Source organism: Drosophila miranda, chromosome XL (assembly GCF_003369915.1).
Source record: "Drosophila miranda strain MSH22 chromosome XL, D.miranda_PacBio2.1, whole genome shotgun sequence".
NCBI lineage: Eukaryota > Metazoa > Arthropoda > Insecta > Diptera > Drosophilidae > Drosophila > Drosophila miranda.
Genome location: NC_046673.1, coordinates 19,995,107 through 20,019,369, shown reverse-complemented (window position 1 = coordinate 20,019,369; position 24,263 = coordinate 19,995,107). Strand labels below are relative to the sequence as shown.

General features: G+C 47.6%; 3 protein-coding genes across 7 annotated transcripts; 2 read left to right on the top strand and 1 right to left on the bottom strand.

Annotated features, from left to right (window-relative positions):
• The first annotated feature begins 298 nt into the window (after positions 1-298).
• On the top strand, positions 299-1,102 carry LOC117187128. Its single transcript, XM_033389148.1, has one exon. The coding sequence runs from the start codon at positions 306-308 to the stop codon at positions 918-920; it is 615 nt and encodes a 204-aa protein (XP_033245039.1). The 5' UTR covers positions 299-305; the 3' UTR covers positions 921-1,102.
• Positions 1,103-1,994: 892 nt separating this feature from the next.
• LOC117186015 lies at positions 1,995-3,237 on the top strand. The gene is made up of 3 exons (XM_033386049.1): positions 1,995-2,321; positions 2,409-2,691; positions 2,767-3,237. Exons 1-3 carry the CDS (start codon positions 1,998-2,000, stop codon positions 3,105-3,107), a joined length of 948 nt encoding a protein of 315 aa, XP_033241940.1. The 5' UTR covers positions 1,995-1,997; the 3' UTR covers positions 3,108-3,237.
• A 1,439-nt stretch (positions 3,238-4,676) lies between these two features.
• LOC108152864 (breast carcinoma-amplified sequence 3 homolog) lies at positions 4,677-23,376 on the bottom strand. Of its 5 annotated transcripts, none has more exons than XM_017282520.2 (8): positions 22,177-23,376; positions 16,642-17,826; positions 16,280-16,583; positions 15,276-16,221; positions 14,890-15,196; positions 14,553-14,809; positions 14,331-14,480; positions 4,677-6,546 (listed from the first exon to the last, which is right to left on the bottom strand). In XM_017282520.2, the coding sequence occupies exons 2-8, from the start codon at positions 17,469-17,471 to the stop codon at positions 5,957-5,959; spliced, it is 3,384 nt and encodes a 1,127-aa protein (XP_017138009.1). In that variant the 5' UTR covers positions 17,472-17,826; positions 22,177-23,376; the 3' UTR covers positions 4,677-5,956. The 5 variants fall into 5 exon arrangements, with proteins under 5 accessions (XP_017138009.1, XP_017137984.1, XP_033241973.1 ...); XM_017282495.2 differs by lacking the exon at positions 4,677-6,546 and adding an exon at positions 8,170-12,053; XM_033386082.1 differs by lacking the exon at positions 4,677-6,546 and adding an exon at positions 8,170-12,053 and having other exon boundaries at positions 14,562-14,809.
• Positions 23,377-24,263: the final 887 nt, after the last annotated feature.

The following is a 24,263-nucleotide window of genomic DNA, read 5'->3' as shown; positions in this document are numbered from 1 at the left end:
GGCCTGTTGGCGCTGCTCCATCAGAAGCACGTGTACGTGGGGGTACGTGTTGAGTCATTTCTGGCAGTCTGTTTAGTTTCTCGGGTTGTCCTTAGCTGTTCATCATTCGATCAATCGGTGTGTCAGGCAGGCCGCATATCTCCTTTTCCTTCTTTTCCTCCCAGCCCTCCCCAGCCCTCGGAAGTGGTAAAGTCGCGCCTTTCTTGTACGCTTCATATTCGGATTAAATGAATATCATATCTTGATTGCCGGATCGTCGGGCATGTAATTCCCAGACAGAGTGCCGGAGCCACGACCATGCGACCATGCCGTCATGCGATCTTGCGATCATACACCTTCCAACCGCTGCGACGGCAACACGAGCTGACGGAATGTGGCTGGTGCAGATACTGTACTTGGTGGGCTCGTTGACGGTCTTTGCTGGTCTGCTGCTGGGCTACTGCGGAGAAAGTGTCAATGGAGAGTTCTACGGCAATGCGAGTGCGAAGCTGCTGCGCTTCCGAGACTTTGAGCCCCGCCAGCAAGGACGACACTTGGACGAGGCCTTCGCGGAGGAGATGGATGCGGAGATGGACATGGGGATGGGCCTGCCTGGCGTGGGCCGGGAGGGACGTGGCTTCCACTTTCATGCCAGCGGCGAGGATGTCAGCGTCGAGTTGGAGTTCATCGTGCCATTCCTGAAGGTGCCGGTGAAGCGCAGCATGGGCCTGGCCCGCGACGCCGTGCAGAACCTCCTGAACCTGCGCACGGGAACGCTGCTCAACACGGCGGTTGTGGTGGCTGCGGGAGCTGTCATTGCAGCCGTGGTGCGCCTTCTCCTGGCTCCGCTGGTGATCACGTCGCTGGGCAACGGACACGGATACGGCTACAGATCGGATACCGCCAGAGGCAGTAAGTGTGGCAAGTCGTGGGCGGCGTAGTCCAGAAGCAGGTCTCAAGTGCTCGTGTTCGTGTTCTCCCTGACAGTGCGCAGCCTAACGGACGCTGTGGAGTCCCACCTGGAGGAGCACAACATGGACGTGTCCGCCTGTGCCCAGCGCTACATCTGCCAGTACCTGCAGCACAATGTCTCCCCGAGCTATGCGCGGGCTCTCCACGTGGTCGCCAGGTTCGTAGGCTTCATTCGTCCAGTGCCGGTTCCCCATTACCCCATTCCCCATTCTCCATTGATACCTGACTGGTTCTCTCTGCTTCTCTCTGGTTCTCTCTGGTCCTCTCAGTTCTCCCTGGCTGGATTCCATCACCAAAGACACTGCGGTTCGCCATGCCGTCGAATCGGCACGAGGCAGTCGGACCTGTGCCCACACCTACGCGAGATGTAGATGGCCTCCTCCTCGGCCCTCTCTCGGGAAGCCCCGCTACTCGCTCTGGACCTCGCGGACGTTGCCAAAAGTCCTGCAGTACTTCAACGGTTGAGGCACTCGTATCCCAATCCTATTGGCCGTTTATTTAACTATTTTTTTTATGGTATTGTTAAGTTATATTTATTTATTGTTGCTAGCTTTTGCTTTTGCCAGTGATATGCCAATAAAAGCGGCTACCCGATCATGAAACACTAGCCTTGCAGCTCGGAACTATTTCTCGATCTTATGTAATGGGAATGCCTAGAATTGGAGCCATTTAAATCTCTCCCTCTCTTCCAATTAGCGAAGGTAGCAGCGGACTCGTAATTCCGCTTTCGGGTGAGGTGTGGGGCCCACTCTTTCTCCAGCTAATCGCTTTCGCGCCTTCCACTTACTTATGTCACAGAAGCACTTTGCTGCAGTTTGTGTGACAAGCAGAAGATCGGGAGCTCGACCGAGGGCAGGCCCAATTATCGCAGCCAAGAGGCAGCCAAGCGGCACTCTCGAGAGCAAGCACAAGACAACCCACCCACATGTGATCCACCGAACCAGAGCCACCCACGGGTCTGCTGCAGCTCAAAATATGCGAAATATGGGAATTGGATTCCAAATGCCTGCCAACCTCGCAGTCAAACGGAGCGCCCAGCGGAAACAATGAAGCTGCTGCACATCCTCTGCGCTCTCCTGACCAACTGTGCCCTGATCTGGGCTGCCAGTGAGGAAGTGGGAGTGGGAGTGGGGGCGGGAGCGGAAGAGGAGCCGAAGGGATCCGCCTCGAGTGAACATGGACGGGACTCGAGGCTCCCAAAGGAGAATCAGCATAATCCGCACAATCCGCACAGTCCGCACAATCAGCATAGTCCCGGATTCAAGCTGATTTCCTTCGACGCTGTGGGCAAGAACATTGCCTTGGGACTGGACTACCTGGTGCCCTTCCTGGAGGTGCCCGTCAAGCGGAAGCGCAATGCACCACCAAAGGTAGGCTTACTCCTGTCCCGTCCTGACCTGACCTGACCTGACCTTACCTCTCCCTCGAATTGTACATCTTCGGCCTCCGTCTTTCAGCCCCTGGTCATCATCAATTCCGCGGCCGTGCTCAGCTGCGGACTCGTGGCAGCCGGGGGACTCCTCGTTGGACACCTGATCCGCAGCATGGGTCTGGAGGCCATCACCGAGGATGAGCCCCCCTCGAGTGGGAGGCCAAAGTCTTCGGAGGAGGAAGCACCGGCCACATCCGAGGCGGGGCACAATGCCACGGCTCGCGGTCTCTTGGACAAGGACCGGAGCTTCCTCGAGTTGTTCGAGAATTTCAAGCTCGTTTACCGCAACGAAACAGGCGAGCGAGTGGGTAGGTCCTCCTCGTCCTTGCTCGCATTACTTTCCCCCGCATTAATCTCCTTCCCCCTCCCCTTCCCTTTGACAGAAAGCACCCTTCCGAGTGTGATCAGCACAGTGGAGCGAACGTACTTCAAGAACGAGGTCGATCTCTCCGCCTGCCTGCTCAAGTCCCTCTGTACGCTGACCTTCAAGGCGAGCGACAGGGTGCGGAGGCGCCAGGCCTCCGACATCGACCACGTGCTGGATGCGGCCACCAACTGGACCTGGCTCCTCACCTGGCTGGAGCAGTCCACACTTCGCGAGGCCATTGAGGCCGGCAGGGATCCCAGACCATCTCACTGCGCCTCCAAGTATCCTTACTGCAGATGGGCGGCACCGGAGGAGCGAATCCTGCAACTGCTGCAAAGCAACGTGATGTTCAAGTGATCCAAAGGGGATCCAATGGTGTTTCAGGCGTGGGAGATGAAATGATCCAAAGTCAGATGTGAGCTAAGGGAATGATCCGATCGTATCGGAGATCCGTTCACTAATTACACCCAAATAAATACTCGTGAATACCCCGAATACCCTTCTCTTTGGGGAATAGTAGGAGCTACAATTTGCTGAGTATCTTTTGGGTATAGCAAAGTAAAAGATTTGGCAATATCTTTTAGGGATGGTAAATGGGATTCGAAAAGCATTAAGGTACTCGCAAAAGATGAGATCGACAGTCTGAATCCCCACGATCCTGGGGTAGTCACCATGGATTGCAGCGTCAGAGCGACCTGTTAAGTGCCAAGGCATGCACCTATATGTACATAGCTCTATCGGAAGTGCCTAGAAGAGAGCAATCGATCCAATCTTCCTTCCACAGAAGTTGGCTTTTAATTTTTAAAAGAGTAACAAGAAGGTGAGGGCTCAGAGTGAGGTCAGGAACGACCGGACGACGCGATATGGATCCATATTCCCCCGAAGATACCTGCAGGTGAGATCCACCTTGCCTTGACTCGACCGGGATGCAGACAGGACAGAAAGGACGGGCAGAGCTTAAGCTTAAGAAATCTGTATACATATCACTAGAACGATATTCCCAGAAAGAGATTCCACTCCAGATACAGAACAAGTACTTCAGACGAAACGATTCCAGAGCGGTTCGAATAGAATCTCAACCCAAAGCCCTTCCAGATTTCAAACACACAGAGCTCTGTAGTTTATGCATTTATTTATATGTATAATATGATGAAATCAATTCGGAAATTAATCACTCAAAATGAATTCTATGACACTTTTGGTTATACAAAGGGGTTTTTTAAAAAAAAGTTTCATTTTTTTGTTGTTGGGTTTCTTGTGTACATAATTCTCATTTAACTAAGGGGAACGAAGACATGCGACATGAAATTAGCATCAGATTGGATGTACATATATCCAACTATATATATACATATATGCATGTACATATGTATGCATATATGGGTAGAGGTTTAAGTAAATTGTCAGCCAATTTCATGCTTTTAGGTATGTAAATATATGTGTACGTGTATGCAAATACATACTATGTATGCAGATAAGGATCAGTTGTCGGCGCCTTAACTTAGGTCTCTTAATGTTTTGAAATCGAAATACAAAGTGAAGACAATAGTAGTACAAGTATAAAAAATATCCTTCTCCTCGTTTTCCTCATTTTTGTGGGTTCTCTCTTACTTCTGGGTTTATATCAAAATATATGCACATGTATGGTAGTATGTATGGTAGATTCGACCCAAGACCGATCGATCTACGACATCCTCAACCTGGCCAGCAGTGGTGTGTATGTGTGTATTATGTATATTGTTTGGTTACTCGATTTGATTTGATTGGATTTGATTTTTAGGTGGAAACAGGAAGAGGCAACAAGAGTGCTTACATATTTGTGGATAGAATTAGTCAGTATGCTAGTCTCTAAATATATCATGTATGTGTATGTACCATCTATATATCTGTTTGATTACAAAAATATTGTATATTGTATATATATAGTATGTCCCCTGCCTGTCTGGATTGCTTTGCGAGTTTGAACTGTTTCAAAAGTATTTCTTTTCTTTTCTTTTTTTTGGGAAATGTTCTCCGATGATGGGTGCACCAATATTGGAAAAAAAAAATATATATACGTGCGTACATACATCTGTATATGGATATGTTTTGCAGTTATAGTTAGTTTTCTTATATTTTTTGTTTTTTTTGGGATTTAGTATGTGGTGTAAATTTTTGCATATGTCGTTTTGGAATGAAGTTCTGTTTGGGAATCAAACAAACAAAATAGAATGATGAATGCTGAAGGCAGAATCAAGACTTGGAATCGGTAGTCGGTGAGGGTGTATGTGAAGGCTCCACTTGCCTTGTATTGTTCCGCAGAGCTATCATCATATATATCTGTTCAGTTAGATGTTTGCTTCATGTATGTATATATGTATATCAAATATAGAAAAGTATACAAAACTATGTGACTACTTAATGCAATTAGAAACGAAGAAGAACATCTGAAATCGTTTTCGAATCGAATTTCTGGCATAGGAGCATAATAAGCATTCCGTTCCTTAGTCTCTAGGGTAAGTAAATGGATTTATTATTCCTACAATATATGTATGTATAATGTATAATGTATATATGGTTCATGGTTCATGGTTATTTCTTTCTTGATCTCTTGTTGCCATTATCATTCTTTTTTAATTAGATAGATTTAATATTGTAATGTATTTCTTTCTTCACTCACATTTTTTGTTAAATTTTATTTTAAATATCACGGCATTCAGCTGAGGTCTGATCTGATCTATTTATTACGCTTCTATATATTTTATGTTTCAACACTTTTCGTTTTGTTGCTTTTGCATTTCACAATGGTTGGTTACAGATACATATAATCGGGATACACTCGTCCAATTCATATGTTATAAAAAAAAAAAAATAAGCTAAAAAAAAGTAGTGTCTGTGGAGAGGCTTTCTCCGGTTGCGGCCATGGACTAAATAATGGACTATAAGAGACGCCGCGGGTTATGCCAATGCCAAACAGAATTAAACTAGACACAGATAGACAAATTATGACAAAGATACGAAGATACAAAGATACCGATACCGAAACAGCTGCAAAAGGGTTCACAACGAAAAGGAGCTAAAAGATCTAGGGCCAGGACCTTTGTTTAGGGTTCCTCGACTGCATTGGGCTGAAGGATCTGCATCTGCGCACACAGGCGCCGCAAGTAAAAGCTGCCACCGATCCTGTGCAGGAGTCTTCGCTGGGCGGTCGGCCTCTGCATTAACTCTCACAAATTCCGTCTGCGCATCGATCTCTCCTCCAGGCCCTGATCCACCGCCTCATCGTCGCCCTCATCCACCGCATCCAGATCGACTTCCACCTCCAGCTCGGTGTCTGGCTGCGGTCCAGCTGCGGCGGCTCTGGTGGCTCTAGTCGCCGCCGTGCTCTCGCTGAAATGCATCAGGTTGGTGTCCATAAGGCCCAGGCCGTTGGTGAGGCTGAGTGGCGGCGAGGACTGCGAGGGCGGTCCCTCCAGCGAAAGGCGGCTGTTGGTGCTGATGCTGCTCATGCTCAGCTGGTCGTCGAAGACCTCGATGTTCACCACCGTCGACAGTTCGCCGCCATCGTAGGCCACCTGGGTCACCTGGGTGGCCTTCGGGGGCGGCTGCTCGGCTCCAGCCAACGAAGAATCAACTGCAGACTCATGGGATCTCTGGGATTTATAGTGATTGCCAATGGCACTGGCATTTACATTGGGATTTACATTGTTGGGCTTGTTGATGCCGCCCTTGCCTGGTGAGAAGATTATATTGTTGTTGTTGTTATTGTTATTGTTGTGTGACAATCCATCTAGCTGGTCCTTGGTAAAGTAATTGGCTGTGGAATACAGAGAATGTAGAGATTAGAGCCAGGATATAGGCACGTATATGTGTACACTAGATCCCATCCGATATAGCAAATGTTCTCGACGGCCTTTTGGTTGTTTTTAACTAAAATTGCATTTATTTAATCGTACATTAATTCATTAAAAATAAATTTGAGTGTTTAGCGATTCCTCTTGCTCTCCATCCACTATCCATCGTCTCTACGCTCCTCATACTCTTACTCTCAATCGTAAATCATAAATACTGCCATTCGATTTTATATATTTCTTTTTCATACAATACGATATATATATATACAGAAAACAAAACATGTCTGATGTCCTTCCTACAGACAAATATTAAACAGAAACAGAAACAGAAACAGAAACAAGGGACAAAAAATTACACAAATCCTAACGATTCTTCGAAATTCAATAAATTAACACGAAACTAAAAAAGAAACCGTCTTGAGAGTGGGATGGGGCGGGGGCTGAGGGTGGCAGTTGGGTGTTTCTATGTTAAGACGAAAGCTTGAACAATTGGGGAGAAAACTTAACGAAATTCAATCTTGGCGATACGGCTGGAAAGCGCCAGTACAATGTCTGGGAATTCTGTTATTGAATTGTGGCCATGGATTGGTTTACTCTCGCCTTATGTATGGTCGAAAATGTATCTTAAATGTACATCAGAAATATATTGATGGGATCGCTCGCATCGGATCTGTAGCGTATATAAAATCATTGCTGAACATATCGATATCGAACAAATTATCGATAAATCGTTTGGTATATTTCGAAGGATACCTTTCGATGGAGAGTCCTAGTGGAACGAAGCTTGTCCAGCATATAACGTCTGTCTGGTAGCGTGAGGGGTTGGGGGTTGGTGGGGCAGGGGGCAGGAGTATTTGGATTTAATGGCATTACAGACTATTGCGTATTTATTACAATTTTCTTCTTTCTTTTTTTGCTTGGGCTTTAGTACTTTTTCTGGGCTTCTTTCTCTTTCTCTTGGGTATTTTGGTTGTATGTACAATTATTCTGGGAGAGCCTTTTTGCAATTCTGTTGTGTTTTAAGCCTAGGCCTTTACATAAGTGTGTTTGTGTGTGTGTGTGTATACAACATATATATATATACATATATGTTTATTGTTTTCCGTTTTCAAATATGTATAGCTAACAATATAACTTTGCACTTAAAAATGGTTAGTAATCAATTGTATATTTTTTTTGTCTTGCTTTTTGTCCAAACGAATCTCTACAGATGTAAATTTCTTTTGTTTTGGTTTTTTTATCGTTTTTTTAAATTATTTTTTACAATTAGTTTTTGTTGGTGTTTTTGTTTTTTTTTTACTTTTGATAATCACATTTTTTTTTGTATAGAGTTTTGTGTTTTCTTGTGTGGTTTTTTTTTTGTCGTTTTGTTTGTTGCTTTTGTGGAGGATATTTTGCTGGCAAACCGCTAAAGAATTAAGCTAGAATCTGTCGTGGTTGGGTTGGGTCCTCCCGCAGTGGGGAGAAGGGGGAACGGTGTGTCGTCTGTCTATATCCTAAAACTTCATTTTGGCCAAACGGCTTGCTGTTCGATTGGGGAGCCACCTCTTGGAGGGTGGAGTTTTGTTTGCTGCTGTCTTTGGATGTTGTCTTAGCTCCTACTTGGCCCTGGCAATGTCTTTCACCGGTAGCTGCTGCTGCTGCTGCTGCTGCGGCTGATCCTCGTCCTGGTCCGTGTCAGACTGTGGTGGCGGTGATTGCTCCTGGTCCTGCAGCTCCTGGAAGAGGGCACTGGCACTGGCACTGCTACGGGCACTGATACTCGTACTTCCCACTCTCTCTTGGCTTGCATACAGATGCCAGAGCACAACAAGACTGAAGACGCACAGCAAACAAATCACTAATTCTTATCTCTTGCGCCGCTTCGTCTTCTTCTTTGTGGCACTCGCCTGACTGGCCACGCCCATGCCCACAGTGGAGCCCACATGGAGGCCCACAACGGAGGAGCTGGATGCGGTCGCGGGAATGGCAGAGCTCGCTGACGCACCGCCAGAGTTGGGGGCCGAGGTGGCCGTGGCCGTGCCTGGCGATGGGCTCGCATCCGCATGGGGTCCACTGCCGATGGGACCGGCCGTCTCCACGCTGCTCTCCTCCGCCGAGGAAGTGGACGAGGAGGTGGCCGCCTCGATGGCTGCTATCAGATTGATTTTATGCTCCAGCTTCTTGGTCTTGAGCTTGTGCGGGGGCGATGCGGCTGCGGATGAACTATAGACGAGATTGTCATCGGATGTGGTGGCCGGGATGGGTCCCTCGCTGTCTGTGGTGGTTGCGGTGTTCGTAGTGGCGGTGGTGCCGCTGGTCGCCACGCCACTGCTCCCAAAGTGCAGCAAATCCTCGGGCAGTGTTTGGCTCAGCTCCTCCTCTTCTTCGTCCTCCCCCTCCGCTTCCGCTTCCGCTTCCGCCTCCTCCTCATCATCATCATCGTCCGCATCGGCAGGCTCCTCTGTTCGACTGGCCTTTGCCACTTTAATGGGCGAGTGGCTCTCCAGCTGGGAGTCGCACATACTGATGCTGATAAGCGGACGCAGTTCCTCATCTTCTGGCTCTGGCTCCCGCTCTCTGGCACGCTCCTTCTCCCTTTCCCGCTCCCGCTCTCGCTCTTTCTCGCGCTGCTGCTGCTGCTGCTGGAGCTGGAGCTGCTTCATTCGTTTGTGCTTCTTGCTGAGCTTCTTGCTGGTTGGCTCCTCCATGAGGATGATCTCCTCGGAGCCGGATGAGTTGTTCGACGTGGATGTGGACTTCTGAGTGCCCAGCGACGTATGCTGTTGGTCCTCTCCGGCCATCAGCAACACGTACGGGTGGGACTTCAGTTCCAGTTCCACTTTGGGCTCCTCCAGCTGCCGGTCCCGGAGCCGATCCCTCTGCCGATCCTGCTCGTCCTCATAGTGCAGGGATCCGCACAGGGCCAGCACAAGGTTCTTCTCGGTGAATCCCCGTGGCGGCGGCGTGATCTTGATCGGCATATCCGTCGCACTCTCCTGCAGCGGACTCTCGAAATTGATCAGGCTGAGCGGCGTCCCCCCCTCCGGGCTGAGGTGCGGCGGCTCACTCGCCTTCACCTCGAGCGGCTCGAGATCGGGCAGCGGTGGCAGCGCCTCCATTCCGCTCAGAAAGTCCTCAAAGTTCTCTTTGGCTGCTCGGGGCTTGGCGAACGGGCTCGGCTCTGGGGCGGAGGCCAGCTTCTCCGGACTGCTGGGCTTGCTCAGCTTCTTGCCCAGCGTGGGATAGTCCTGCTTGGCGGCGCTGTCATCGCCGACGACTCCGACTCTCTTCCAGGGACTGGGACTGGGAGTGGGACTGGACTGGGCCACTGCGGTGGCCACGGTGGAGGCGGCAGTAGGTTTCTTGCTGGGGGCCGGTTCCTCTATCACTTTTACCCAGTAGCTCGCGGTTGGCGGAGAGATCTCAGCTGCTTTGCCTTTGCCCTTCTCCTGGCTTGGGATCTTCTCTTTTTCCTTGGTTTTCTCGAGCAGTTTCTCCTTCTCCTTTTCCAGCTTGAGCTTCTCCTGGAGCTGTTTCTCCTTCTCTTTGAGCTTCTCCTTTTCCTGAAGTTTTTCCTTTTCGAGACGAAGCTTCTCCTTTTCTTTTTCTTTTTCCTTTTCCCTTTCTTTAGCTTGAAGCTTTTCTTGTTCTAGCTTTTCCTTTTCGAGTTTTAGCTTCTCCCTTTCCCTCTCTCTTTCTCTTTCTCTCTCCTTCTCTTGGAGCTGCTTCTCCTTTTCCTTTTCGAGCTTCAATCTCTCCTTCTCTTGGAGCTGCTTTTCCTTTTCGAGCTTCAGCTTTTCCTTCTCTTGAAGCCTTTCTTTCTCCAGCTTCTGCTTTTCCCTCTCGAGCTTTAGTTTTTCCTTCTCCTTTTCCTTTTCCTTCTCCCTTTCCCTCTCTTGGAGCTGCTTCTCTTTTTCCAGCTTCAGCTTCTCCTTTTCCTTTTGCTTCTGCTTCTCCTGGATAATCTCCTTCTCCCGAAGCTTCTCCTTCTCCTTTTCCAGCTTTAGCTTTTCCTTCCCTGGAAGTTTCTCCTTCTCTTTGAGTCTCTCTTTTTCGATTGTCATGGTTTCTGGCTTCTTCTCCTCCTCCTCCTCCTCCTCCACATCATCATCATCTTCAGCCTCCTCCTCCTCCTCTGTATCATCCTCCCCCGTCTGAGTGGTCGTCTCCACAAGGAGACTCAATCCTTGGGCGCTGGCACTGCTCACCATGACAGCGGCAATGCTGCTCTTATTGGCCAGCAAACTATCGGCATGATCCGACTCTGCCTCTGGCTCCGATTCCTCCCCATCCTCTTCCATGACTACAACTATTTCATCAAGATCCTGCAATCGATTCTGCGGCTGCAACTCCTTCGACTGCTTCTTGAGCTTCTCCTTCGCTTCCGCTTCCACTGAAGGCAGCTTCTTGTCTGCTCCTTTGCTGGTGCTGGTGCTGCTGGTGCTGCTGTTGTTGAGGATCATCTTCTGCCTGGCTGGCTTGGATTTCTTGGACGCCTTGCCACCACTGGCCTCCTTCTCCTCCTCCTTCTCCGCCGCCTCCTCTGTGGCGCTCCTCTGACTGCTGGCAGTTTTGCTGTTATTGCTGTTGTTGCTGGGACTCGGATTAGCCCCTCCTTTGGGCTTGTTGAGATGCGAGAGCTCGGCAAATCGCTGCGCCTGGGCCGCATCTTCGGCAGCGGCAAGGGATCTGAGCTGCGACTTCTGCTGCTGCGCCTTTTGGTGCTGGGACCTCTGTGACTTTTGCTTCTCCTTTTGGACAAGCACCTCGTCCACCTCCTTGGCAATGACAGGGACAATCAGCTTGTTGGCCAGCACCACCGGCGGCTTGCAGTGATCATTCTCGCCGCCCTTCGACCCCAGACCCAAGCCAGCGGCAGCGGCGGCCTGCTCTTCCTTGGCGAGCAACAGCTGCTGCTGATGGTTGCGCTGTTCGACCAGGTCGTTGCAGAAGATGGCCACCACCGGCCGGAAGAGAGCCTCGTCACAGTTCTCGTGTATGACGCTCTCCTCGGCGGCCAGCTGGCACACCACCTCGTCCAGCATGTCCGTCTGCAGCTCCCCCGAGATGCCCGCATTCACGTCCGTCACCGTTCCCAGCGGATTGACGATCTTCTCGATCCTGGAATGGCCGCCGCTGTAGTGATGTCCTCCGGTGGGATAATCGTAGCTGCAGATGTTGGGCAGCACCGAGGCCAGGGCGGCCATGCTGCTGCTGCTGCTGCTGCCGGGGCTGCCGTCGCTGCCCAATCTCATGTGCTCGATCAGGTGGCGGCGCTCCACCTTGGCCTGGGCCCGCGCCTCCGGTGCCGCCAGAGCCGCCTCATCGTCCGGCGCCTCACCTCCTCCGTCCACGTCGGCATCGGGATCGGGTTCGTTCAGATGCTCGTGCTCGGCGAGGGCGTCGTAGTAGCAGACATTGTCGCTGGCCGAGACGGAGGAGGAGGCTGCCGCCACAGAAGCCGAGGCCGAACAACCTGATGGCTGGCCTGAGCCAGGTGGTAGTGGTGGTGGTTGTGGTGGTGGTGGTAGTGGTGGTGGTGGGTCAACAACGGTAGGGCAGGACACAACACAGAGCAGAGAAAGAGAAATAGAGAAAAAGAGAAAACAAATTATGAGAAAAGCGCATTTTTTTGTTCATACAGGAAACAGAAAACAAAAAGCCAAAGGCGGGATTTTTAAATGCTTTTTCTTTGTTCGTTCGTTCGGTTCGTGGTTTGCTTTATCGATAGTTCGATTTCTCGATTATTCGATTATCGCTCGAAATTTGAAAATGTTTAATTCAAAATGAAAATGTTTTCATTTCCTTCGGATTTGCATTTGCATTTGCATTTGTTGTTGTTTAAGTGATTTTCAACCATTTGTATTTTTATTTTTATATATTTTCTTTTTTTTTTTTTGCTAAGCTGCGCTGCAGAGTGCGGAGGCGGAAAACACTCAAAATTAAAAATATTTCAAAGTATTGAAAAAACAAAAAAAAAAAAAAACAAAAAATTATAATAAAAATCCGCGAAAAATACATTTGCTTTGGATTTTTGGAATTAAAATTTGATTTTGAAGTATTTTTTTTTTTTTTTTTTTTAGTGGAAAAAACGAAACGAAAAAGAAATAAACTTAAATTAGGAAAAATAGCGTAAGGACACAATTTGTGTAAGAACAAAAGAAATAATATTCGAAATGTTTGATTTTGTTGTTCGTGAAGTTTTGGAAATAGTTTTGGAATTTTTTCTTTTTTTTTTTTTGGTTATGACTTTGGCTTTTTATTAAAATATTCATGTATATTAAATATGCTCTTTCTCCTGAACTTTTCTCTCTCGCTCTCTTTCTCCATCTCTCTCCATCTCTCTCTCTCTCTCTGTCTCACTCTGTCTCGTTCGCTCACACAATCGCTTTCACCTCCTCTCTATGATTTTTCTCACTCGCACGCTTTAGGGAATAATTTTGTTTTCTCAATTGAAAATTGCAGAAAAAAGGGAGAAAGTTAAAGCTAAATAAAACAAAACCAAAAAAAAAAAAAAACGCTGTCGAAAGGACATTCCAAGCGGCAAGAAGAAGGAGAACGTGAATAGAATAGAGGACAACAGCTTAGTGGTGGTGTGTTGTGGTGTGGTTGGTGATCTGTGGTGTTTTTTGTGGTGTAAGAAGAGTTTCAGGCGGTATAAGGAAGCAGTAGAAAGGAAGTATATTATTTTGAGAAGAAGAAAAACCCTACACGAAACGAAGTGCAAGAGACCAATGGAACCGAATCTGGGTGTTTGGTGGGGGTTGGTGTCTGGAAAAAGAGTATTCTGTGGTGTGACAAAAGAACATTCTACTAGAAGAACTGTTGCGGGGTTGGGTGGCTGTGGCTGTGGCATTGGTGAGTGGTGCTTTTGGTGGGGCGGTAGAGGGGAGCTCTGCTGTGACAAAAATTTTGTTAGCTTAAATTTAGTTTTTCATTAAATTAGAAATAGATTTAAAATGTGGTGTAGGTATTTTTTTTCTTTTTTTTTTTTGTAAAATCTAAATAGACAACAGACACCAACAAAAAAATGAAAAAGAAATCGTTTATTAAGAGTGTTTTTTGTCCGGCTAGAAAACAGAAAACAATTTTTTTTTAACAACTTAAAGTTCAACAACAACAACAACACACCAACACACGCACACAGAGGAGGAGAGGAGAAAGATGGATACGCCAATGAAATGGAGGATTGGAGGAATGGGAGAATGGAAAATGGGAATGGAGAATGAAGTAGAAAATGCCAAGAGATGTTTGTGGGGGGTATAAACCCTCGCAAGAGGTGGGGAAATGGATGTGGTCCATCAGCATAATTATTCTTATCAACAACCAACAACCAAATGCCAATTTTTTGCTGTTTTTGTCTCATAATCAATGTATGTTTTTTGTTTTTTGTTTTTTTTTTTTGTGTTCTACCTGTATTTGTTGACCAGCAACAAAACTTATTCGGAATTAAATATTTTCATTTTGAAAGCGTTCGATTAAATTCAACAAAATAAAACTTTCGTCTTTCCAAAAACAGTTTTCGAAATTAAACAAGAAATTCAACTAAAAATTAAATACATCAATGGGGGGAGGGGGGGTAACATAAAAAAGAGATTGTTAACAATAAAATGCAATAAAATGCCTTAGATGGGATGGTATGCCTGAGGTAGAGGGGATACCCTCTAGCATCATTCTCCTCCGAAAAGGCTGCCCTCTTGGCTGTCGCGTTTCGATTTCATGCATTCTTATATTCCCATCGCTATGATGAGGAGCTCAGTCTTACCCGTTTCGCGTCTTGTGGCTGCCATTGATGGCGACTCTCGCATGGCATCGGCCAGGTCCTCCTTTAGCCGCGTATCGCCATGCCCATAGTCCGAGTCCAAGTGGCCATGCCGGAAGCGATCCATCAGCTTGGGGCTCTGCTCAATGCTACCTACGAACGCAATTTAGAGAGAATGAATGAGAAAATTAATCATTCTTGGGATCCAGGACCCGAGACACTTACTATACGAACCGGATTCGATAAGCACCGGCACTCCAGGGCCAGTACGACCTGCAGTGCTTCCCACGCCAGAGGCCGCAGCCAATGAGGCAGCCGCACTCAGTGGCATATTCAGGGGACTCGAGCGCTCCTTGGCTGCCACTCCGGTGGCTACACCAGCGCCAGTTGACGAGGCAGCCGCCGTTGAGGGAAGCGTTGTGGTTGTCGTCTTTGTAACCCCTATCTCCACAGCCTCAGCATCCACATGATTCAAATTTGAGCTGAGAAATTGGATGAGAGGGAGGGAGAGGCGTCAAAAAACATCCATCCAAAACATTAATGCCAGTTGTATCCCACATACCCGCTGGGCGTATTGTAGTTCTTGAAAACGAACTGCGGCCCCATCCAGAGACGTCGATGCGGTCCCGCATGCGTTATGATCTCGACCTGGGCCAACCAGCTCTCGGCACGCTCGTCGGGCTCATCGAATTGATGGGCACTGTCCAGCAGCAGGCTGCAATGGCGATCCTTGATCAGCCAATTGTCTAGCGCCAGCGGTGGTACGATTTCATGAGATCCATCCTTGCGTCGCCCCAGATTCCATTGGGCTCGGGCCTCCACCTCCAGTTCAATGGGCGTGTCATCACAAATCTTCTCTTTGGCAACATCTAAAAGAATGAATCATTAGACAGGGTTAGATGCGGTCCAGGCGGTTCAGTCCGGTGCCGTGCGCTGCGGGCCACTCACTTGAGGGTAACTTCGTGTCCAGATCATACTGGATGAGTGCTCCATGGCCGGCCATCACGAAGAGCGAGTCGACGGCCTTGCGCTGGACGCGATGCGGTGCCTCTCTTGTTGTCGTCAGCGGCTCCAGCAGCCAGGAGCGCGATTTGGCGAATATCGAGCAGACGCTCAATGGCTTTCCGCTGTCATCCGACAGCGAGGAGAGTCGCTGTCGCTGTCTCTGGCTGCTGTTGCCGCCACCGATGCCACCGCCGATGCCGCCTCCATGGCTCCCCACACCAATACCTCCGCCGACGCCGGCCCCCACACCCACTACGCCCCCAAGGCCGCCAGCCGAACCAGGCGGCGAACCAAGGGTAAATGGCTGTCGCAGCTGGGCCAGGGGCTGGACCACCGACGGCCGCGGATAGGGGGGAAGCGTGGGATTGTGATACGGCTGCAGCGACTGCACAAATGTGGTGCTTTCCGAGTGCGAAATGGGAGAGCTGGAGCGTCCGTCGGCCCCAAGGCCGGCGCTGCGATGGAAGCGCGACAGTTTGTTGACCACATGCAGCGATGTGTGCGTCCTTGCGCCCATGGCCCCACCGTAGGGCGTTATGGGGAAGACGTGGGTGGTGCCGCGTAGCGTGGACACAGACGCCCAGCGCGAGTCCAGCGAGAAGGCAATGTGCTGCACCTTGGCGCTCGTATCGCCCCGATGGAGCACATACAGATGATGCACTGCCGCCAGACAGGGCCCCACCGGATGCGGTTGCACGCGGAAGACATGAAAGTCGTGTCCGCGTCGATCGGCCGTCAGCAGCAGCATCCCAGAGCTGTCAAACTCCATGGCCACTAGTGCCTCGCTGTGGGCCACAAAATGGGCCACAATCGGATCACCGCCCGCCTGGGCGCCGCCTGTCGAGCTCAAGGGTGTGCCCGTCGTGGGGCTGTAGTCCTTTACAGGATGCTGAAAATGTTGAAGCATTGAATGAAAGAGTACTTCGGAACTTCGGTGGGACTCTTACCTTCACATCGATAATGGTGACCACGCCGGACTGCTTGGCATCCGGACCCCCGCTGGCCGAATCGAAGCTGCTGCTCTTGGAGCTGGCACCGCTGCCAGCCGTGGCCCCAGTCAGACCGGCGGCCACCTGTTCGCCCAGCTCTCGCAGACCCTTGCCCAGCGATTTGGCCGCATTCAGCACAGTGGCCGTATAGCTGGGCACACCCTCGCCATCGCAGCCGCCGCCGCTGCGCTTGGAGTGCAGCAGCTTGTGCTCTGCATAGGCCAGCCACCGGGGTCCCAGGGCAATTGGATTGGGATTGATTCTGCGAACGGGAATAGAGATAGAGAGACGACCAATGGCCAAGGCATAACCACACTTACCCCGGACTGGGATAGCAGGTTGTGATGGTTAGGCGATCCTCCAGGGTGCGGGCATCGAACACGGCGATCCTTTCATGGAACGTGATGACCACCGCCGACCGATTGGCCTGGATATCGAGCACCGCGTTCTTGAACTTGATTGTCTTCACCTGAACGCCCGTCTTGAGCGACAGAAAATTGACGGCACTGAATTGGGCCATTCCAGAGGCACTGCCACCGCTGCCAGAACTGATCCCACCGCCGCTGCCCCCACCGATGCCAGAGCCGCCGCCGACGCCGGCCAGCAAGCCGCTTGCCGCCGCACTGCCACCATCGACGAGGGCAACCAGGGGTCGCTTCTCGGCAAAGGCATCCACTGGTTCATCGGCCCGCCCGTTCTCGTCAAGGGCCGCCGCCGTGGCCGGTGTGGGCAGCACTCGGAGGGCTGTGACGACGCCATGGCGCCAGGACAGCACTTCAACGGCCTCCCCGTTGGCGGGTATGGCCCAGACCTGCACCCCCAGGCCATAGCCGAGGATTAGGAGGAGCGGCGGGGCAGCATTCCCCTCCAGCTCCCAGTCATCGCCGAAACGGGGATCACTCACGTCCGCACAGGTCTCGAAGCGGGCCCATGTGATCGTGTCCTTGGGATCCTGCACCGGCTGATTGGCCAGGGTGACATCGTTGATGAACCCAATGGCCGAGTCCAGTATCGAGCGATCCGATACCGTCTGGGGCGGCACTATTGCCGGCACAGCCAGGCCACCGCCGCCTCGCAATCCTCCTCCTCCGACACCGCCACCGCCCCCGCCAACGCCGGACGGATGGCGGCGTGGCGAGTCCGCGGACATGATGTGGATGGGATTTTTGTGGTTATCGGGTCGTATAGATTGTTACTCTTTGTCTGGCTCTCCTCTACGGGCGCTGCTCTCCACAGCTGCGGTTGTCGGGTGGCCGGTGGCGGGTGGCGGGTGGCACACTGGCAGCAGAGTCAGCTGTTGGAACCACCTACTGCTGCTATTGCTACTGGCTGCTACGCTTGTTACTCGTCGGCGTCGAAGCCCCTAGCAGAGACAGCCTGTCTGTTCAATCTGGAATGGGAATGGGCGCTGCGCTGTCTCTGCCTCTGCGCTGCTGCCTCTCTCAATTGCTTCTCTATTCCCACGGCGCTGCTTTTGCTTTTGCTTCTGGCACTGTTGTCGTCAACTGCAAGCAAAAATATAAGAAAAAAAAAACAAAAACATTAAATAAAACAAGAAAGAGACAAAAGTAAGACAAAGTAAGCAACATCGTATGCCGAAGCGATTGATACCCTTGAAGAATGCATCTCTCATTCCGATCTGCCTGCATCGATGTACATATATATACATATGTATATAAACATTAAACCTCTGCCAAGAGGTTTCCCCCTTTCAAACCCTCGTTCAAAATCCAAGTATTTTTCGCCTATTTCTAAGCGAAGCCCAGGTGAACTCTTATTGGCAATACTTTTATTTTTTTGGCATATCCTGCCAAACATTTGGTAAAAATCATAATGCCTTTTGAATAGGGTAGCCCCAAAATAAGAGATCTATCGCTCCCTCACACACACACACTCTGGCTCTCGCTCTCTAGCTCTCTTTGTACTGCATATGTATGTGCATATATGCATATTTCATAGTTTTTTTGGCCTTTCCGTTTTGTTCCGTTTTTCCCTTTGTCTCAATCAAATTGCTTTTAATCTTTGCACAGTCGCCAGCCCCCAACCTCCTCCAGCACCTCCCACCTCCCGCCTCCCGCACATTCCTTGCCCAGCCCAGCAGGCCTGCCTCTCTTTCTCTCTCTCTCTTGCAGTGTTTCTGCTCTGCCCTGAGAGCCCCTTAGTGTTGGCAATTCTGTTCTTACCTTTTACCACTTTATTAGCGCATTACGTATGTCTTTTTGTTTGTTTGCATACTCTCCTCCCTCTCTCCGCTCCACAGCCCACCCCTTTTTCAACACACTCTTGTCAATTTCAATTCCATTGGGGCGTAAATTAAGTGCAATAAAACAAATATATATGTACATATACATACACATGTATTTACATAGTATATAGATATGCATACATGAACCTTTACAAACAACAAATTCGACAAATCAAACAACGCAAAAATGAAACACAACAACAAATTGCAACAAAAATCAGCGTCAAGTCATCCCAAGTCTCGGTCTCAATTCCAGTTCCAGTCTAGTTTTTATTTTTTGTATAGTTTCAGTTGAAGCTTGGAAGCTTTAATTCCAGCTTAAATTTTAGCTTTAAGACCCAATGCATAGGCAAATAACCAAACGAACAAACACACAAAGAGAAGCCAGCGATAAGCAATTATTATTTCCTTTTTGCGTTGGTTACCGTTAAAAACAGCAGCCACTGTTGGATTTCTCTCCCGTAATAAACAGGACTAAATGGCACTGCGGCTAAGCTGCTTTAAAAGCAACAGCAAAGGAAACGAAAACGAAAAGAATAAAGAGAGCAACAGCTGTCCGCCAGGAATAAAGAGTAAAGGCAAACAGTTAACCCTTTCAGGGCAAGCCCTGGGGTTCAGAGCGATCACTAGCAATAATTATTCAAAGCTTTCATTTAATTAATGCCACTATACCAGATGTCCCCTTGTACATACATATGTATGTACATACACACGAGTGTTTATATAGCCACTATAAAGATAGAGATGAGGTAATTACTTGGGGTAAAATGGTGCCCCTTAATACTCGTACATATTTGAATTGGCAAACGATAAGACACGAAGTCGTGTTTGTAAAATTGAAGCCATTGAATGATTAAGTGCATTACGCTTGTGCTTACAAGAATTGCGAAATTCAAAAGGTACATAACATATACATACATATGTATGTAGAGGCAATCGCAACCTCCTCTTCATCATTATCATCATATTCTTGATATTTTTGTGGCGTTTTATTTGGTTAAGAGTTAAGCCGAAAACGGTCTCAAAAAGATTCTCTGCAGAGTAGAGGACAGAGCCTGGGCCCAGCGGTGGGTGGGTTGGGGGAGAATGGGGTACGACAGAGGCGCAGTTTGCAAAACGCTGCATTCCTCAATTGGCTTGGCACACGCGCAGCAACAACAGCAAGCATGTTACGAGCAATGTCACAAATACACACCTACAGCTGTTCACACCCGCTAAGCTAAGAGAGTGAAAGAGTCAACGGCTGAACGGGTCAGTCAGAGGGGCTCGCTCTCCCCCGCTCTCATCCCATGCACCACGGCCAGGGCTCTCGTCAGTAACGCATTTGCCTTTGTTTAGCATTAGTCCGTCACCTATACACAAGGAGAGCCAACCAAAGAGAGAGGCATAAAGACACCAGTGTGTGCGCGTGTGTGTGTGCTGCAAAATAATTTCAAGTTTCGATATCCAATCCTTGACATTCGACATCCACATCCAGCATATTGTATATGTATGTGTACATATGCACATATTGTAGGTTCAAATGCATTGCAAGAGCCAAAGGGTTAATTTTGTGCACGCAATCCGCATTTTCATGCAAGGGAGAACGAGAGATTGCAACCAATGCAGAAATGTGTGTGTGTTTGTGTGTGTCGGTGTGTGTGATTGTTGGGGCCATTGTTTATATCGTCCATTGCCAAAAGCCACTTGACAAAATCTCAGCGAAAAACGATTTTTTTCTTTTTTTGCGTGGACAAAGAAAACCACAAAAGTACACACACACTCACTTAAATTCTGCGAACAGGTGTTCCTATAAATACAAACACACAGACAGTATGTAAGTATGTAAGTATATATATTTATTATTTAGTGATCCGATTTGGATCAAAACTTGGTACCCATAATGATCCTTAAGGATCTAAGGTTATAGAAAACTTGGTTTTTTTTTTAGAGGGAGGAGAGGATCAAGTTCCGTTAGCCTATGCCGTATCATCAGTGTATCAATCTATAAAAGTTCATCAACCCATACACAGCTGATCGATGTCACAGATTGTGGTGAAATATTCTAGGGCATTATCAGGAATAATATTGGGGGAACAGCGTCAGAAATAGTAGAGGGGTAACATCATTCAATTTTTACAGAGATAAGAGTGTATGCTAAAAGCAACGGAACAAAGAACCCATTTGTATAAGTATTATATGTATACATATAAAACCCTATTTACGAGAAACACTGAAATGTTTTAGTCCGTTGGTAGAATTGGAAGAGCAGGGCGGGAGAGGTTGGAGAGGAATTGCAACATCAATGCCAGCCACCCAAACATTAAAACCGTCCGTTTAACTTTTGAACATTTTTGTTTTTGGCAAACATTACCGTTAGGTATGGCTGCTCTCATCTTTAATTTGGTGAGAGGGGAAGACGAAGGCAGCAAGGCAATTGAGAGAGAAATGTCACTTTTAATGGAAACGTTGACGTCCGCTTTAATTTGTAAAAATTAAACGAAATAAAACAATATTTAGTGTCAACCGAATGCACTTGTTTTTGCTGTTGCTTTGAATAAGTATTTTGGAAACAAAGAAGCGAAGTTTCGGCGGCAGCGGGAAGGGAGCAGAAGCAGAAATTATCAAAATAAGTATAGAAATCAGAGGTAGGAGAGAGAGAGAGAGAGCAAGAACGAAAACAAAAACCTTAACGCACACAGGCAGATGCACACACAAGCGCAATGCCATTCACTCAGCTGCAACGAAATGTTGTTTGCTCCACTCTCCCCCACCCAAAACAAATCCACCTAGCTTCTCTCTCAAAAGCTCAGCGTCGTACTGTGGGACAAAAGCTGTAGAAACCGAGCACCCAGTGCGAACTAAACATTGGAAAACTTACTTATACCCAAACACCCACAAACACCACTGTGGGCCAACATGTGTTCCACTATCAGTTGGTTCTGCGAAATTTACACTTGATTTGTAGTGTTTGTGGAACTTCTCGTTAATTTGAAAGTAGTGCCCTACAACCAGTTAAGACTAGATTTTCGAAAACTGAACGGTTTTTAACTTTGGCTTGAGTTATCATACCGACAGTGCCAAAATGTGTTTCACTATCAGTTTGTTTCATTTATTTTCCATTCGTTTCACACTGCCTTGTTGTCTGTCTAATGCGCACCAATATTCCCCACTTCTTCTCTCACTCACAAGCGCTTAGATGTATGTATGTGAGAGGAAAACAAAATGAGAGAGAGAGAAAGAGAGAGGAGTTTTTTTCCCTTATTGTTTGTGTTTTGATATTTCCATTTTTTGTTTTTGTTTTCATTTAAATACAAACAAAAATTCCACTACTTTTGACATTTAAATATTTTGCAAAATAACTCATACTCTCTCTTTAACGTCGCTCACTATGTTGTTTTCTATTTAGCCATTCTCTCTTTGTTTGCACAATTTACTGTTGTGTGTGTTTGTTAAATGATTTCAAAAAACAATTGCATAAAATTGTTTTCTCTGCTTTTATATCCACATATTATTATGTATTTTTTACCATTACACGCATACGTATATTGAGTTTGCTCCTTCTATCTTTATTCTTTTTGCGCCTCAAACAAAAAAAAAGAAGAGCACACACACACGCGCGCACACTTACCCCACTCTTCTTGCCTTGTGGTGGTCCGTTGGTCTGAATCAGCAGCCAGGCACTTGGCACCGTTCACTCTTTTTCCCCTCTTTCTATTCGCGCGTTCCCTTTCCAATTGTTCCCCGCAACAGCAACAGCAGAGCGCGCGCAAAAACAACAACACAAACAAAAATCATATGTTTTCAGCTGCTGCTTCTTCTGCCTCCCTTTCCGCTGTTGTTGTTTTCCTTGATCTTATTAGTTGATGTTCGTTGGAGGGGGTGCGATCATCGAGAGAGTAGATGATGGTGGCTCTTTGTTGGTCTTGTTGGGTTTGTTATCATCCGTTGTTGCAGGCGGCAGCGGCAGCAACAATCCAAAACTGCGTCTTGAGTTTTTTTTTTGGGTGCTGCAGAGTGGAGAGTGCCTGCGTCACTAACGACACGCCCACCGTAAAATGGTCGGTTTGTAGTGTGTGTGTGTGTGTGTGTGTGTGTGTGTGCGTGTGGGAGGGAAACACACACAAATGTGCTCTTTTTCTGTTCTTAAGAGCAGACAAAAGTCGGGCTTAGAAACAAACTTTCAACTGCAAAGCGCTTGAAGTTTTTTTTTAAAATTGTGTCAAAATTGTTGTTGTCGTCGCTGTCGCTGTCGCTGCCACCGCCGCCGTCGACGTAGAGCCCTATTGCTCGCTCGCTTGCACACACACGTAGCCTCGCACTATGGCTTTCTGGCTATCCTGCTCTTGCACACACACACACACACACGCAGTCGGTTGCGTCGTACGTTTTTCGTTTATGATTTTTTGTTGTTGCTGCCTCAGCTGCTGCTGCTGTTGTTGTTGTTTCTGTTGCTGTGGCTTTTGCTATTGCTGTTTCTTTCTAACACACAAATTAACTGCGACATTAAATCTATACGTTTTGTTGTTGCGTTTTGTTTGCGGGGTTATTCTGTTGCTTTGCCTTGTTTACGTTCTTCGTTATGCCGTTATTTATCGATTTCACTTCTGCGTTGCGCTGCTGCTGCACCAACAACACAATAAAAAATCCTCCAAACAAAAACAAAAAAATTTACTTTTACTTATGCAAATATATATGTTCATATATTCGACCAGCCTTTCTACTCTTCCACGGATTTTCGTCTTATAGTTCTTTTGTATAACGTATAACCTCTTGCACTTTACACAATTTATGTTATTTTTTTTGGTCGCTGCTCTGTCGCTGTCGCTGCTCTGCTTATCGATAAAATATACCGTCCGACCCTCAGAAATATACCAAAACATACCGTCTCATTTAAAAAATATACCGTAAATATACTGACGAATTCAAGATCCATCATACATATTTCTCGTTTTTGATCTTCCGTGGAATATTCTCAGCTGTATAGAACATTTAGCCCTGCCCACATAACTTTAGGCCGTTGATGAATAAATTTTCTTCAAGATTGGCTAGTTTTTAGTCGTTGCTTTTATTGTATTTTGGCTAAAACAAGGCTTAAACAAAATACAATGTTGCTGGTATATGAAGACATAATTCGGTTTTAGTACTTCACTGCAAGGGTGTAATTCTTTGTATACGGTCACACTGCTTCGCACTGAATTAAATAAATCCGCGGAGTATGCTGCGATCTCTGCAACGAAAAAATGAGTCGTAATTCTGAATGGCCATAGAATGGGGTATGGACGACAGGCAAAAACAGACATGGCAAATCGCAAGGTTCGTACGAACCTCAACTTGCGTGTGAGGACAATATACCTTGAAGACAAAAAGCCAATTTCGTCTCAAGGTATATTCGGAAAGGGGTGGACTTTACTTCGCATGCGTTGCATTTTTTGGGCCGTTTTCCCGTTGTCCATACCCCTTTTTTACAACAATTTCCCAGCGGATGGATTTGAAAGAACGGTTGGAATTTAAATGCAATCAATGCACCAATGAAGAGCCATGTCCGATCCCACATTGAATATTAATTCGTGATCATCAGCATCGAATTCCTGATCGTTTGCCATACAAATCTAAATTGTTTCAAAAATGTCGGAAAAATAATCTAAGAAAGTGGATAACGGAGGTTTTTCACACTGGCGCTGCCATGGGACTTGCATTGAACATTTTTGAAACGTA

Coding starts and splice junctions, on each gene's coding strand:
- LOC117187128 (XM_033389148.1), top strand. CDS start 306: ATGCCGTCATGCGATCTTGCGATCATACACCTTCCAACCGCTGCGACG.
- LOC117186015 (XM_033386049.1), top strand. CDS start 1,998: ATGAAGCTGCTGCACATCCTCTGCGCTCTCCTGACCAACTGTGCCCTG. Junction 2,322..2,408: donor AGCGCAATGCACCACCAAAG/GTAGGCTTACTC, acceptor TCCGTCTTTCAG/CCCCTGGTCATCATCAATTC. Junction 2,692..2,766: donor CGAAACAGGCGAGCGAGTGG/GTAGGTCCTCCT, acceptor TCCCTTTGACAG/AAAGCACCCTTCCGAGTGTG.
- LOC108152864 (XM_017282495.2), bottom strand. CDS start 17,471: ATGTCCGCGGACTCGCCACGCCGCCATCCGTCCGGCGTTGGCGGGGGC. Junction 16,584..16,641: donor ACCTGCTATCCCAGTCCGGG/GTAAGTGTGGTT, acceptor TCCCGTTCGCAG/AATCAATCCCAATCCAATTG. Junction 15,197..15,275: donor GGACACGAAGTTACCCTCAA/GTGAGTGGCCCG, acceptor TCATTCTTTTAG/ATGTTGCCAAAGAGAAGATT.